Below are 15,048 nucleotides of genomic sequence, written 5' to 3'. Positions count from 1 at the left end.
TTGCCAGGGATCAACCAAAGGGACACCCACCAACCTCCACTCGCCATGTTTGGAGGACGAAGAAGGATGAGTACAACCCCAAGAACACCATCCCAACCGTGAAGCATGGAGGTGGAAACATCATTCTTTGGGGATGCTTTTCTGCAAAGGGGACAGGATGACTGCACTGTATTGAGGGGAGGATGGATGGGGCCATATATTGCGAGATTTTGGCCAACAACCTCCTTCCCTCAGTAAGAGCATTGAAAATGGGTCGTGGCTGGGTCTTCCAGCATGACAACGACCTGAAACACACAGCCAGGGCAACTAAGGAGTGGCTTTGTAACAAGCATCTCAAGGTCCTGGAGTGGCCTAGCCAGTCTACAGACCTGAACCCAATAGAACATCTTTGGAGGGAGCTGAAAGTCCGTATTGCCCAGCGACAGACCCGAAACCTGACGGATCTGGAGAAGGTCTATATGGAGGAGTGGGCCAAAATCCCTGCTGCAGTGTGTGCAAACCTGGTCAAGAACTACAGGAAACGTATGATCTCTGTAATTGTAAACAAAGGTTTCTGTACTAAATATTAAATTCTGCTTTTCTGATGTATTTCTGAAAAACAAATTAATTACTTAAAAATCATACAATGTGATTTTCTGTATTATTATTTTTTAATTCTGTCACTCAGTTGAAGAGTACCTATGATAAAAATGACAGACTTCTACATGCTTTGTAAGTGGGAAAACCTACAAAATCGGCAGTGTATCAAATACGTTTTCCCCACTGTATAAGGCATGAGTGAGTGTGGTGTAGGGCCAATATACAATTTGTATTAATCAAATTGCGTTTGTAACAGGTTTAAGATATCAGTTAGGCATCTCAGGGGTTTGTGGTATATAGCCAATATACCATGGTCAATGGCATAGGTTTGTATTGTATATTGGGGGGTCAAGGTCAATGGATCCCAGGATTTTCACTCTTTTCCAGGGGGGGGGGTCATAATTCTACACCCTTGACCAGAGCACTTGTGTCTAAGAACAGTTCTTAGACGTGGTATACTGACAATATATCACACCCCCTCCTGTCTTATTGCTTAAATATATTCTGCTGGCAGTGCAGTGGGGACCAGCTGGTCTGCTATGTATAGCTGATATGTTATGTGTGGCATATAAGAAACTATCATATATAATTTTATATCAAATGAAAAACAACTACAAGCCAATTTAAATTCTTGGTTTTGGTCTTGTAAATGTTAATGGTTTCTCCTGCTTGTAATCTCAGGTGTCTGCACCACAATAACATCCTTGGAATTATTTCTCTCTTATTATAAGGAAGGTGGGGGTGGGGGATGGGGGCAGGGTTTAGTCGGATATTTTATCTGATTGGCTGTGGCGGATTGAGGTAGAATAGCGATGCTGTTGAGCTTCAACAGAGTGTACAGATATAGAAATCCACCAGGCAGCGGCCCGAGCCGATGTTTGACTGCGGACTGACTGCGTGAGCACTCTATCTCCCGGTCCATCTCGCGCCTGGATACACCGCTTCCCGCGCTCCGAAGACGATAGGAATAAAGCCAATTCCTTGTGAGAGGATATAGGAATTAATGAAATAACGACTACCCCACAGAAAGGCAAAAGGCCGTGAAGTTGTATGTGATGTAATTGTGGAGCGGTCTGTGCGCAGCAGGCAAATTACTTCCAACTTGGATTTTAAAGAAAACACCTATGGCAAACCGGTAGACAGTTAGACATGAAATTCAGCAGGTGACTTTAGTGCCCTTCTTAGTCCGTCGAGGGAGCAGTTTGGTTTGGGGAATACATTTTTTTCTCTAAATGTTCGCGTGCCTTTAGTGTCGCTCTCGCTATCTCCACTCTTCCCCGTCATATATGACCGGCGCGCGCGCCTCCCCGTTTCTCCCAAGCGAGCGAATCTGATGAGTCCCCGTGGCCGTGTGTTGTTTCGCCGCCACACGCGCACGCGCCCGGGCTTCTCGCGCTTAGAAACAACAGCATGTCCTCGCGCAAGATCTCGTCGGAGTCGTTCAGCTCGATGGGTTCGGAATGCCTGGAGAGCCCCGGAGATGATGGAGACTCCTGTCCCTTTTCACGCATCTGGAACGGCAAGAGTCCAGTAGAGAAACTCGCGTGCCCGTTCGAGGACGCTTCGGCACCGAAACGGGCAACCAGACGAAAGCGCGTTAACCTGGACTCGCTTGGGGAGAGCTTGAGGAGGTTAACGTCACCCACGGTAGGATACAGTGAAAACACAGAGATTTATTCCGTTATATTTGTTTCCCCTCTGCATGCATCACCTGAGTGGTTATATAAGAGCTATCAACCTAGAGATGACTATAGAATACCAATGGTGTGTATGGGTGTGTGTGTGCGAGTGCGCGCGAATATGTGTGAGTGCGTATTTGTGAGAAAGAGAGAGCTATATTGCTTGTAGGGTTGACCTGTTCCATACAACCACACTAGCTGATGAGGAGTTCTGAGTGTTGTCTACTGAAAGCAGACTGTATTTGTCTACTGTGTGTAGTAGTACATGGTTACTGATGTGAGAACTATGTTGCAGCTGTGTTTTCAGATCAGTGTAGGTTACAGAAAGGAGACCTAGAAGCTAGATTTATTATAAAGCATAATTTGAATGGCACAATGATGAGAACGATTTCCTGGTGTAGTATATTGCTGTTTGTTAATTTCCTTGGTCTAAGGGAAGTGTTTCCTACTACCTACTTCCTACTAGCTTCCTACTACCTGGCCAGAGTAGAGACGCCACAGATCTCTGAAATGTAAAGATAAATGATATCCAGTCAAACTGCGTGTGTGTCTCTGGGTCTGAATGTGTGCCTCCGTGCTTAGAACAGATAGTCATCATATAGAACAGCTTCTGCGTCAGTCACAACAGCCCTCTCTCTGAACCTCCAAGCAACGAGAAAACCTCTCTTAACAACGCAGCCAACCGTGACCGAGAGAACAGAGCATGTATTTGGTGTTCACTTCACGGTCCTGACACACACACACACACACACCCACCCTCCCCTTGTCTCTACACATACACCCACATCAACACTGTCAGCCGGTACACTGACCATTTCACCAGGAGAATGTCTATGTTGATACATTTAAATGTGTGAAAATCCATTTTGGTGCCCTATGACAAATAATACAGCTTTTGAAACTAGATTCTTTAATATTTCTACGCACAACTTGTGCACCTGCATAAAAAATTGTGATGGCACAGTTAAACGTTTAGGCAGATTTGCGGGTAAAATGGATTAGCTCTGATGCCTAGGGAGTTGGTGGTTAGTGGAGTGACCTGCGACTGTTCAAAAGGCAAGGCATGTAGGTCTTCGTCTTCAAAGGCTATGTGTCTGTGTGTGTGTGTGTGTGTGTGTGTGTGTGTGTGTTTGTGTGTGTGTCTGTGTGTGTGTGTTCGTGTGTGTGTGTCTGTGTGTGTGTCTTGTGAGACGCTGGGACATACAGTACGCAGATGTTCCTGTGTCATGTAGTTTGCACCAACCTAACAAATGAAGCTGTACAGATGCACACCACCTTCAAGGAGAAATATGTGAGAGGAGAAGTGCTTGAGAAGGGAGAGACCGAAAAGGAGGGCAGAGGAAGCAAATGGATGAAGGGGGAGGGGAGAGAAGAGGGACGTGGAGAGGGGAAAAAACATTAATTGAGACTTTGTGTGTGGGTATGTGTGCAAGTGTCTAAGAAGACGTTTGCTCCCCTCTACATTCGCTATCAGACAGCTGAGGGACTGTATGCTAAAAAGACAATGCACCTTCCATTGCATGTGCGTGTGTTTGTATGGATCCGTGTTGTCTGCATGTCTTTCTTTTGTCTTTTGGCTGTGAAACGTTATGAAGATGTGTCACTGCTGCTCTGGTTCAAGTCCTGGTCCCACCACTGGTGGGGGCCGAGAGTTGAATAAGGCCGCTACATAATGGACAAGCACTGTCTGGGTGGAGGGGAGGAATGGACAAGCACTGTCCGGTTGGAGGGGAGGGATGGACCAGCACTGTCTGGGTGGAGGGGAGGGATGGACCAGCACTGTCCGGGTGGAGGGGAGGAATGGACAAACACTGTCTGGGTGGAGGGGAGGGATGGACCAGCACTGTCTGGGTGGAGGGGAGGGATGGACCAGCACTGTCCGGGTGGAGGGGAGGAATGGACAAGCACTGTCTGGGTGGAGGGGAGGAATGGACAAGCACTGTCCGGGTGGAGGGGAGGAATGGACAAGCACTGTCTGGGTGGAGGGGAGGGATGGACCAGCACTGTCTGGGTGGAGGGGAGGGATGGACAAGCTCTGTCTGGGTGGAGGGGAGGGATGGACCAGCACTGTCTGGGTGGAGGGGAGGGATGGACCAGCACTGTCTGGGTGGAGGGGAGGGATGGACAAGCACTGTCTGGGTGGAGGGGAGGGATGGACCAGCACTGTCTGGGTGGAGGGGAGGGATGGACAAGCACTGTCTGGGTGGAGGGGAGGGATGGACAAACACTGTCTGGGTGGAGGGGAGGAATGGACAAACACTGTCTGGGTGGAGGGGAGGAATGGACAAGCACTGTCTGGGTGGAGGGGAGGGATGGACCAGCACTGTCTGGGTGGAGGGGAGGGATGGACAAACACTGTCTGGGTGGAGGGGAGGAATGGACAAACACTGTCTGGGTGGAGGGGAGGGATGGAACAGCACTGTCTGGGTGGAGGGGAGGAATGGACAAACACTGTCTGGGTGGAGGGGAGGAATGGACAAACACTGTCTGGGTGGAGGGGAGGGAGGGACAGGTCACTCTGTAGCAACTCCTTGTGAAGGGTTGGTGCCTGCAAGCTGATTAAGGAATAGCACCTTGAAGAATTGTCCTCCAGTTCTTAAAAAAATGAAGTTTGGGCTTGTTATTTTGTTTGCTTGCCTGACTACTTGAACCCTTCCGGACATAAGCTATTTCACATCCTCAGACGTTATTTTCCACAATGAGTCAGGATCTGAACAGAAACAACCAGAGATGATCAAATCCTGAGGACAATGTTTCGTACCCAAATAAACAACGGACAATAGTGTAGCGTAAGGTTTACATTTGAGGCTCCAGGCAATGTGTTTGTTGCTTTGCTGAAAGTGCTTATGGTAATAGTGAGTTTATATGTGTGTGTGATTGTGTGTGTATGTGGATGATGTGTGTGTTTTCTGTAAATTAATAGCAAAGCTAAACACTCTCTCATAGAATCAGGGAGTCACACACACACTATGTACAATGTTGGATGAGCCTGATGATGAAGGGTGTAGTGGGGTGATACCAGACAGATCTCATGGCATTGGAATACATTGCTAAAAGGTTTCTATAGCGTTAGAGGTTAGATTAAAATGCAGGCCTCAGATATACAGTGAGCTCCAGAAGTATTTGGACAGTGACACATTGTTTTGTTTTATAGGCTTTGTGGTCCAGCACTTTCGAATTTACTTTGTAATATGAATTGAACTACTGTGTGGTTCAATTTGAGGGTATTTTTAGTCTGTATATTGTGAGCCATTTAGAAAAGACAGTATGTTGTTTACACACTCCTCCCATTTAGAAATGACAGTATGTTGTCTACACACTCCTCCCATTTAGAAATGACAGCATGTTATCTACACAGTCCTCCCATTTAAAAATGACCGTGTGTTATCTACACAGTCCTCCCATTTACAAATGACAGTACGTTATCTACACAGTCCTCCCATTTACAAATGACAGTACGTTATCTACACAGTCCTCCCATTTAGAAATGACAGTACATTATCTACACAGTCCTCCCATTTAGAAATGACAGTACGTTATCTACACAGTCCTCCCATTTAGAAATGACAGTACGTTATCTACACAGTCCTCCCATTTAGAAATGACAGTATGTTATATACACAGTCCTCCCATTTAGAAATGACAGTACATTATCTACACAGTCCTCCGATTTTGAAATGACAGTAAGTTATCTACACAGTCCTCCCATTTGGACAGATTAATGTTACATACAATAAAGTAGTCATGTTTAGTACATGATCACATGTCCTTTGCATGTCTATCAGTCAGTGACTCAGACATCCCCAGATGCTGGGTATCTTCCCTGGTGATTCTCTGCCAGGCCTGTACTGCAGCCATCTTTAGTTACTGATTATTTCGGGGCATTTTGTCTTCCGTCTTTTCTTCAGCATGCGAAAGACATGCTGAATTGGATTCAGAACAGAGATTGATTTGGCTATTCAAGAACTGTCCACTTCTTTTCCCTGTAAAACGTATTAGTAACTATGGCACTGTATTTGAGATAATTGTCCTATTGTATGATGAAGCACTGTCCAATGAGTTTAGGGGCATTTGGTTGTATCTGAGCAGACAAGATATTTCTGTACACTGAATTCATTTTACTGCTTCCGTCAGCAGTTACATCATCAATGAAGACAAACAAGCCAATTCCAGCGGCTACCATACATGCTCCAAAAACCGGTGTTATGCCGGTACTGTTCCACACTTTCCTCTTTCCATCACTCTGGTACATCTTTATTTAATCTGTCCACAATACCTGTGTACAGAACTCTGCAGGCACTTTTAGGCCATCCTGTTTTTGAGCATAACTAGTGTTTTTGCACCTTGCAGTCCAGCCACTGTAGTTGGACTGGTAAAATATTCTCTGCCTACACATCAATGCCTACTTCCTGGAGAGTGTTCCTGATTTGTCAGACAGGTGTTTTTTTCTTCATTAACATGAGCATTGTTTGGTCATCCAAGGTAGAATCTTCATTGGTCGTTGCAGTTGCTGAGCTAACACATCATTACTTTGTGTTTTTACTGTACCAAACAGTTTATGGCATGCCTAATGTCTCTGATCAGTTTATTCAGATTTGCCTGCCTCCTGATGGCCAGCGTGATGTGTGTTGACACCTCCGTGGTCTTCATGTTACCAAACACCAGTCGCAGACTTAATACAAGACATTGATTCAAGCTGATAGAAGAGCAACATTGATTGAAATATCCACTTGTTACAACCGAGGTATGCAGCAAAGCATTTGTGAAGCCACAACACGCACAACCTTGAGGCGGATGGGCTACAACAGCAGAAGACCCCACCGGGTACCACTCATCTCCACTACAAATAGGAAAAGAGGCTACAATTTGCACGAGCTCACCAAAATTGGACAGTTGAAGACTGGAAGAATGTTGCCTGGTCTGATGAGTCTCGATTTCTGTTGAGACATTCAGATGGTAGAGTCAGAATTAGGCGTAAACAGAATGAGAACATGGATCCATCATGCCTTGTTACCACTGTGCAGGCTGGTGGTGGTGGTGTAATGATGTGGGGGATGTTTTCTTGGCACACTTTAGGCCCCTTAGTGCCAATTGGGCATCGTTTAAATGCCACGGCCTACCTGAGCCTTGTTTTATGTCCATCCCTTTATGACCACCATGTACCCATCCTCTGATGGCTACTTCCAGCAGGATAATGCACCATGTCACAAAGCTAGAATCATTTCAATTTGGTTTCTTGAACATGACAAGAGTTCACTGTACTGAAATGGCCCCCACAGTCACCAGATCTCAACCCAATAGAGCATCACAAATCTCCATCAACTGCAAGATGCTATCCAATCAATATGGGCCAACATTTCTAAAGAATGCTTTCAGCACCTTGTTGCATTAATGTCACGTAGAATTAAGGCAGTTCTGAAGGCGAAAGGGGGTCAAACACAGTATTAGTATGGTGTTCCTAATAATCCTTTAGGTGAGTTTAGTTCACTGTATATTTAACAACCTTATCATAGTACACATCTCTGGAGATGTGTCCTCTTGCTCTCAATTGTCCAAATGAAAATATGCAAGCCGTATTAAGAAAAATAAATGTGACTAATAAACCTACCATATGTGTGCATACATTTTCCCTAACCAGCACAACAGTGTACCTTACTTTAACATTTTTGTACTGTACATTTTTGACTGAAATTCATTTTTTCTTCTTTCAGACACAGATGGTTCAGCAGTCTCTACAGAGAACCTTAGAGTTCTACAGACAGAAGGAGATCAGGTAAGGACTCTGTGGTGTGTGTGTGTGTGTGTGTCTGTTTGTCTGTGTACATGTTTTACTCTCCAGATGGTGAACAAAAACCCTTACAAGGATAGTAATGCTAGGAAAAGTTGACCTTGTGGGAACAATTTGCTTTTCGCTGGTGAGAGGTAGCTTAGAGGCTATATTTTTTAGCTTAGAGTTTAGGTTTAGGTTATTGTTTGCAATGGGTGTTGGGGTTGTATTTAGGGTTAGAGTTTGGGTTTGGTTTTTAGGATTTGAGTTTCAGTTTAAGGTTAGGGTTTGAGGGGAAAGGATTTTAAATGGGAATCATTGGTATGGTCCACAGAAGGATAGTAAAATGCTAAATGTGTGTCAATGCCCTTGAGAGTCACGTGACGTACAGTAGAGTAGCTATAGACCTTTAGAAAGAGTTGGGATAAGGACGCTGAGGGTAATGGTTTCTAGTAACAGTCAGGTCAGGTTTTTATAAAATGGAAAAACTATTTAACTAATTAGTTACATAACGTGTGTTTTGTGTGAAACTGTCTGTGTCCTTGTTTTGAAATAGTTTATTATAACTGTCTGTGTAGGTGTGTATGTTTTTGTTGCTCTGTTACAAAAAATCATACACACCTGAGCACACACAGATACAGAGCATCTGACGTATGAGCATAAGATGTTATCATTTTTCAACAAGTTATTGTGATTTTCCTTTGACATTATGGTTATTCAGGTAGGGATGAATGTCAATAAATAAAAGGATAATAAACTCCTGTAGGTGAAGTGATGATAGAAGGCTACAGTGTAGGTAAAGGGATGATAGAAGGCTACTATATGGGTAAAGGGATGATAGAAGTCAACAGTATGGGTAAAGGGATGATAGATGTCTACAGTATGGGTAAAGGGATGATAGATGTCTACAGTATGGGTAAAGGGATGATAGAAGGCTACAGTATGGGTAAAGGGATGATAGAAGTCTACAGTATGGGTAAAGGGATGATGGAAGGCTACAGTATGGGTAAAAGGATGATAGAAGACTACAATATGGGTAAAGGGATGATATAAGTCTACAGTATGGGTAAAGGGATGATATAAGTCTACAGTATGGGTAAAGGGATGATATAAGTCTACAGTATGGGTAAAGGGATGATAGAAGGCTACAGTATGGGTAAAGGGATGATATAAGTCTACAGTATGGGTAAAGGGATGATAGAAGGCTACAGTATGGGTAAAGGGATGATATAAGTCTACAGTATGGGTAAAGGGGTGATAAATGCCTATGTGAGAAGGAATAATAAATCTATGGTTGAATAGGTTTGAGTTGAGAGAGGGTGAAACTAAATGGACACACATGGTGCCAACATTTTTTACATCAAGTAGCTATACGTTGAGTAGAGAGTCTAGACTAATAGACTTGGGTTATCCTGTGAGTTATACTGATGAGCCCTTTCCAGTTAACAGTTCAGGATGGCTAGCAACAACGAACAGTGTCAAAACGCGTGTTAAACGTGTATGAGAAATTCATGTTTATTTCCATGGGTGCAATAACTTGCAGTATTGCTCACCATCTGGATCCCAGTGTGGTGTTCCAATTAGCTTACATAATGACAAACCTGTGTAAAAGACCAGTGCAATGGACATGTGTGGAGGTGCTTCTCACTGTTGATTCTCGTTGGGCAGCCGTTTCCTCACCCAGTAGCTGTTGGAGGCAAAGGTGGCAAATTTGTTCTATTCCACTTGATTATATTTTCTAAAGGAGAGCAGCCTACACCAAAATAAATTATGTTGGTAGTAACTATCTGGATGTCACTGTGGTACATTCTTTTGGTAAATTGGGACACTTTGTGCAAGCCGAAAATGAAAACAATATTTTGTGGAAAGATTTTTTTTAACGTCTCTTTGCCAAGCAGCCCAACAAGAAATTACTTGTTGTCATTTGGGTCTATCATCGCACAAGCGTGATTGAATTTGGTCATGTCATTATGTGTTGCTTGATTCCGTTATGTTTGTGCTAGCTGAACCATTTTTCTTTAACTGTATTTAGCAGAATCTTGTGAACCAGGCGATATAAGCCATTACGGTAAATGGATTAACAGAATGCGTCAATAACGGTCTTTTTGCAGAGGTTGGGTAGCTAATGAGACAGACGTCACTAAGATCTCTGTAAATATTAAACCATTTCTGACACAAACGGGGGTACACATCAACTGAAAGGGGAGAGCCAGGGTTGGACATTTTTCTTCGCTGGTAAACCATTTCCCACACAAAGCCTTGGATATAACCAAATCTAACCTAATTTGTCAAATCCAAATGGGTAGGGATAACTCATTTTATTAAATCTTTATAGAATCTGCTTTTATGCACAATTACACTAAAAGTCCTCATTGTAAGATCAAATAATTTTCCATAATTATTTCAGGAAACATGTCCTACAACTCTTAAAACCATTGCATATGTTAACTTTGCACTAACGGAATTTAGTGCCTTCGACCTCAAAGTATATTCTGCGTTAAAGGAGACATCCTGAATTTTCTGCCATCTTGTGAATGTCCGCTGAATTAAAGCACACATATTCTCCCAGCCCATGATGGTGAAACTTCCACTTTTTGTCAAATAGCTTACAATTTTTTTTTTTAAATTATACTTTGAATTCTGAAAAGCTAATTAAATAGCAGAATAAGTCCCCACACTATTCAGGGTTTAATGCTTTTTTTCACATTTGAACAGAAATGGAGTGAACTGTGTAACATTTTTGAGACCAAGAAAAGGGATTTCCCTCGCCACTGTTTGAGGAAAGATTGCCGGTCTTAGTGACATCGATGTGAGAGACTGTTTTCCAGTTGTAGACTTTTTCTATGCACCAAAACGTATTTCTGGCAAGCACCTTTTGTAAAAGGCTATCTTACCATGCAGATATTTTAAGGAAATGTTGTATATTACAATGCAAAACATTGTCACAATGCCCACTAACCCTCATTGGGCAGTATAAATGTCTGCCTAGCACTGGAATTATGCATTTGACCAACAGAGCTGAAGGGGTTTAGGCCCATCCGCCACACACAACACATCCTACATATAAAAGTGCTCATTGTTACCCCCTACTGGGCGGTCAGCCCGACATTCTGTGGACCTGGACAAACGTTGAATCTTGATTCGGCACAGGCGTGAGCTCACTCCATTGGTTGAAGCAAACCAGCAATGATCTATTTTCTGAACTGTTACATCTCTCTTTAATTCAGTGTTTGTGTTTGTGTCTTAAAGGTGCAGAGAGGATGGTAAACAAGAAAAGAAAAGTGTTAGTATGGAGAAGTGCCCGTTGGTGGATGATTCTGGCTCGGGAGAAGAGGCAGACGTCTCAGGAATGCTACAGTACATGGCTACACTGCAGGGTCAGTATTACTCTTTGATATGTGTGTGTCACCCCTCTACGTAGAATGGCAGAATTGTATGTTGGCAGAATAACCTTGAATGTCATTTATGCTGCCCACTTACTTTGTGCTCATCATACGCAAACGTGTGCTTTTCAAGACTTTGATTTATGCCCTCTGCTCAGTCTGTGCCTACTGTCTGTGTGTGCACATTTAAAGGAGTTTGATTAATGCTCTCTGCTAACTCTGCTTTCAAACGAACAGTGTGCACTTTTTATGTATAGGCGTCTGTTTAATGGTTTGACTTATGTCCAAGTGTGTAAGAGTGTGTGTGTGTGTGTGTGTGTGTGTGTGTGTGTGTGTGTGTGTGCGTGCGTGTGTAACTTATACTGCTTATGGGTGCATACGCTGAGATGATTATTGGGCTGCACTTCGAAACAAAAAGAAACATCTCCACATGCCCTAATGGGAACTACGGCTGCATTTACTTCTAATCAGGAAAAGAGAGTCTCCCTGCAACTCTGAAAAAAAAGAAAACAAATCCACCAACCCTCTGCTTGTCTCTCTCCTCTGTCCTCCTCCATGTCTGGGTCCTTCCCATCTGCTTTCTAATCCCTCATTCTCCACTTTCCTCCTTCCTTCAGCTTTGATGGTCATTAGGTTAGAGCACAACCTGTTCCTCTGCGTTCTTCTCCTTTGTCTCCCTCCCTCCATAACTACGTGTCTCTCTACCTCCTTCTCTTCATCTCTGGCTCAGCCGTGACATGCCTGTAAATGTCAGCATGCACTTTAACACACCGTCATTACCTAACCTACCTCTGTGTGTCTGTGTGTGTCTGTGTGTGTCTGTGTGTGTCTCTGTGTGTGTGTGTCTGTGTGTGTGTCTGTGTGGTTTGTCAGTTTGTTTTGGTGTTGTGCAGCTTGTTGGGTTATTTCTGTTATGCATCAGGATTGATTGATCAGTCAGCCAAACAGCAGCTGTGTATGTGTGTGTGTGTGTGTGTGTGTCTGTGTTTGTATACAGGCATGTGTGTGTATTTGCTCTGTGTGTTTGCTGTCTGAAACTGCCAGTCCTATCAGTGCTCTGCTCCACCTATCCGTCACAACACATTACTCCCCATAGCCCAGCCATGATGGCACCCCAGCTGCATTTGTTTGTTCTCGTGTTGTGGTTGCGTTGTCCTTACGTTCTCCTGACGTTTCGGTCGTACTGTGTTCTAGGTGTACGGTTCTGTGAGTTGCGGGAGCGTTTCGGCGAAGAGTTTTTTGGTCTTTGTTTCGAGGAGAATGAGCGGGTTCTAAGAGCAGTGGGAGGGAACCTGCAGGACTTTTTCAACGGTTTCGATGCAATCTTAGAACACATCAGAACCTCCACTGGACGCCGCGCCTCCTCTGAAAGCCCATCCTTTCAATGCAAAGACCCTCACGAGGAAGAGAGAGGGAGAGGAGGAGGAAGTGAGAGGGTGGGAGGAAAGCTTCTCCTCCTTCACTGTTTTAACCCCGCCCCTGTTGTGGGATTGGCTATGCCTGGCCTGATCCGTGCTGTCGCACGCAGAATCTTCCACTCCCACGTTGTGGTGAAGGAAGCCCCTCCTCTAGCACCTTCGTTGCCCAATGAGGACCCCGAACTCTCAGGCAGAGACTCCACCCATTCTCCTACTCCCTCCCCTTCCTCGTCCCCCTCAGCCCCCTCCCCCTCTGCCCCAGTCTGCCTCTCCTTCCTCATTAGGGAATCATCCCCCTCCCCTCCCTCCATTCCTCCCTCTATTCCTCCCTCCTCCGGCCTTCCTTCAGAGCCCTCCAAGCGGAGCCTCCCTCCCCTCTCCTTGTCCCCATCAGACCTGCGGATCGGTCCGGCTACATTCTGCAGGGCCTTCCCCTTCCACCTGGTACTGGGCCCCAGCATGGAGCTACTGCAGCTAGGGGAGGGTTTAAGAAGGCAGGCACGGATCGAGCTCCACCGGACCCTCTCTTTCAGGGACTGCTTTGAGATCATCTCTCCCAGGATCCAGCCCACCTTCCAGGCCATACTACTGCGCTTGGCCTCTCCCTTCACCATCCGCACCCGGCCAGACTACTCTCAGTCAGGAACCAAAGAGAAGGTAGGAGAAATTCTAAAGGTGTGTTTTTGTGTGTTTTTGAAATAGGCATTGGTTTAAAGGTTAGGTTTAGGATGACATTTTTTTGGGTTAGGGTCAGAATAATTCTTAGGCAGTATGACTTAGGTTTGGATTAGGGTTCAAATAAATTAACATTTCATTTTAGTGGGAATACATTATGATGTCCACATTTTATAGCGATGTTTGATGTGTATGTATGTGAACAAGAAATCTCTCTCTCCCATAGTGTAGGTCATAATAAAGTCTCTTAGATTTGTTGAAAATTTGATTGCAGTATTGTGTTTGTTTGTCTGTGCATGTGTGTGTCTGTGCATGTGTGTGTATACGCGTGCCAGCCTGCATTTGCGTGTGTATGTGTGTGTGGGCGCATCAGAAAAATACGCTAAAATTAGGCTGTTGTATAACAACCTCTGAGCTGATCTGCAGTTAAAAACACAGCTAAAACACAGCTCTCTGCACTCTCTCCATCTTCCTATTTCTCACCTTATTTTTCGGGTCCATTCTACTTGTCCTTTTCCACTTGTCCTCTGGGCTAACTTTAAAAGTCTTTCTTGTTTTGTAGTTATTTTCAGAAGTCTTTTTGGTTCTTTTGGCCTATTCCTCTTGGTGGTTCCTCTGGGGACAGATCCTTCCCAGCTGAGCTCATTTGAAGCCTTGTAACTGACTGTATTTACTATTTACACCAGTCATCAACAGATAGGAAACGACCAGTTGACTGGAATTGATTGCATACATGCATTGCCTCAGGTCCCTGAGGAGAGTGTTGAATACCTCTGTCTTAACTGGAGATTTATACTGAAACGTTTGGACTCTCTCATCCATTCACTTGAATGTGTAGTTGTTGAATACTGTATGTAATTGTTTGAAGATAGCCATACCACAGTATATTTAGCAGTTTGATTTAGATTTTTCGGACCTACATTATGTTTTTTTTAAAATGATTTTTGATGTATTAGTTTGTGCACTGAATAATTTTTAAGGGCTTATGGCACTCTCAGTCCCCCGTATGCATCTCCAGAGATGGGTTTTAGTTGTAGCTCAAACCATTCCCGGCAGTTGATTTTGTGAACAACTTCAGAGAAAAGACGTAGGTGTCAGAGACTGAATTCCAATGTTGTGCAGCATGTGAACGTAACAGTTGAAAGCCAAAGACAAGATATAGTTCCCCAGACTCTGTACTCTTGGAATATGTAAGTACTTGTTTCTTGAACGGTTGGGGTTCCAAAAACAATTTTGTGATGTCTCCCTTCACAGGATACTCTCATGTCAGGAAGAAGACTACATCAAAATATTGGGGGCAAGACCGTCGAGTCCATGGGTGCACCTTTGAGATCTGCTGCTTTGCAGAATGAAGTCTTTTCAGGCTTTTGGTCTTTTTTAATATTTGCTAGAGATTCAAATCAACTTAAAAAAGTCGGCAATTGCTAGTGAACAGCAAGCAGACATCTAGTGAACCCTTTTGAATTATGTCTGATACATAAATATATTGAGATTTAATGAATACCATACAAAATTGTGTACTTTCACCACACCATTAAACAAGTTGA

The 15,048-nt window shown here is 44.0% G+C and overlaps 1 protein-coding gene across 1 annotated transcript in view; it reads left to right on the top strand.

Annotated features, from left to right (window-relative positions):
• The first annotated feature begins 1,407 nt into the window (after positions 1-1,407).
• gucy1a2 (guanylate cyclase 1, soluble, alpha 2) overlaps positions 1,408-15,048 on the top strand; it is a 36,352-nt gene continuing 22,711 nt past the window's right edge. Inside the window, exons 1-4 of the mRNA XM_010893740.3 lie at positions 1,408-2,226; positions 7,970-8,031; positions 11,275-11,402; positions 12,603-13,483. Coding sequence (XP_010892042.1) covers positions 1,990-2,226; positions 7,970-8,031; positions 11,275-11,402; positions 12,603-13,483 — 1,308 coding nt within the window. The 5' untranslated portion in view covers positions 1,408-1,989. The remainder of the gene's footprint in view (positions 2,227-7,969; positions 8,032-11,274; positions 11,403-12,602; positions 13,484-15,048) is intronic.

The sequence above is a fragment of the Esox lucius genome, chromosome 1 (assembly GCF_011004845.1).
Source record: "Esox lucius isolate fEsoLuc1 chromosome 1, fEsoLuc1.pri, whole genome shotgun sequence".
Classification (NCBI taxonomy): Eukaryota; Metazoa; Chordata; class Actinopteri; order Esociformes; family Esocidae; genus Esox; species Esox lucius.
Note: the sequence above shows the minus strand (reverse complement) of the source record. Positions and strands in the feature narration are given on the sequence as shown.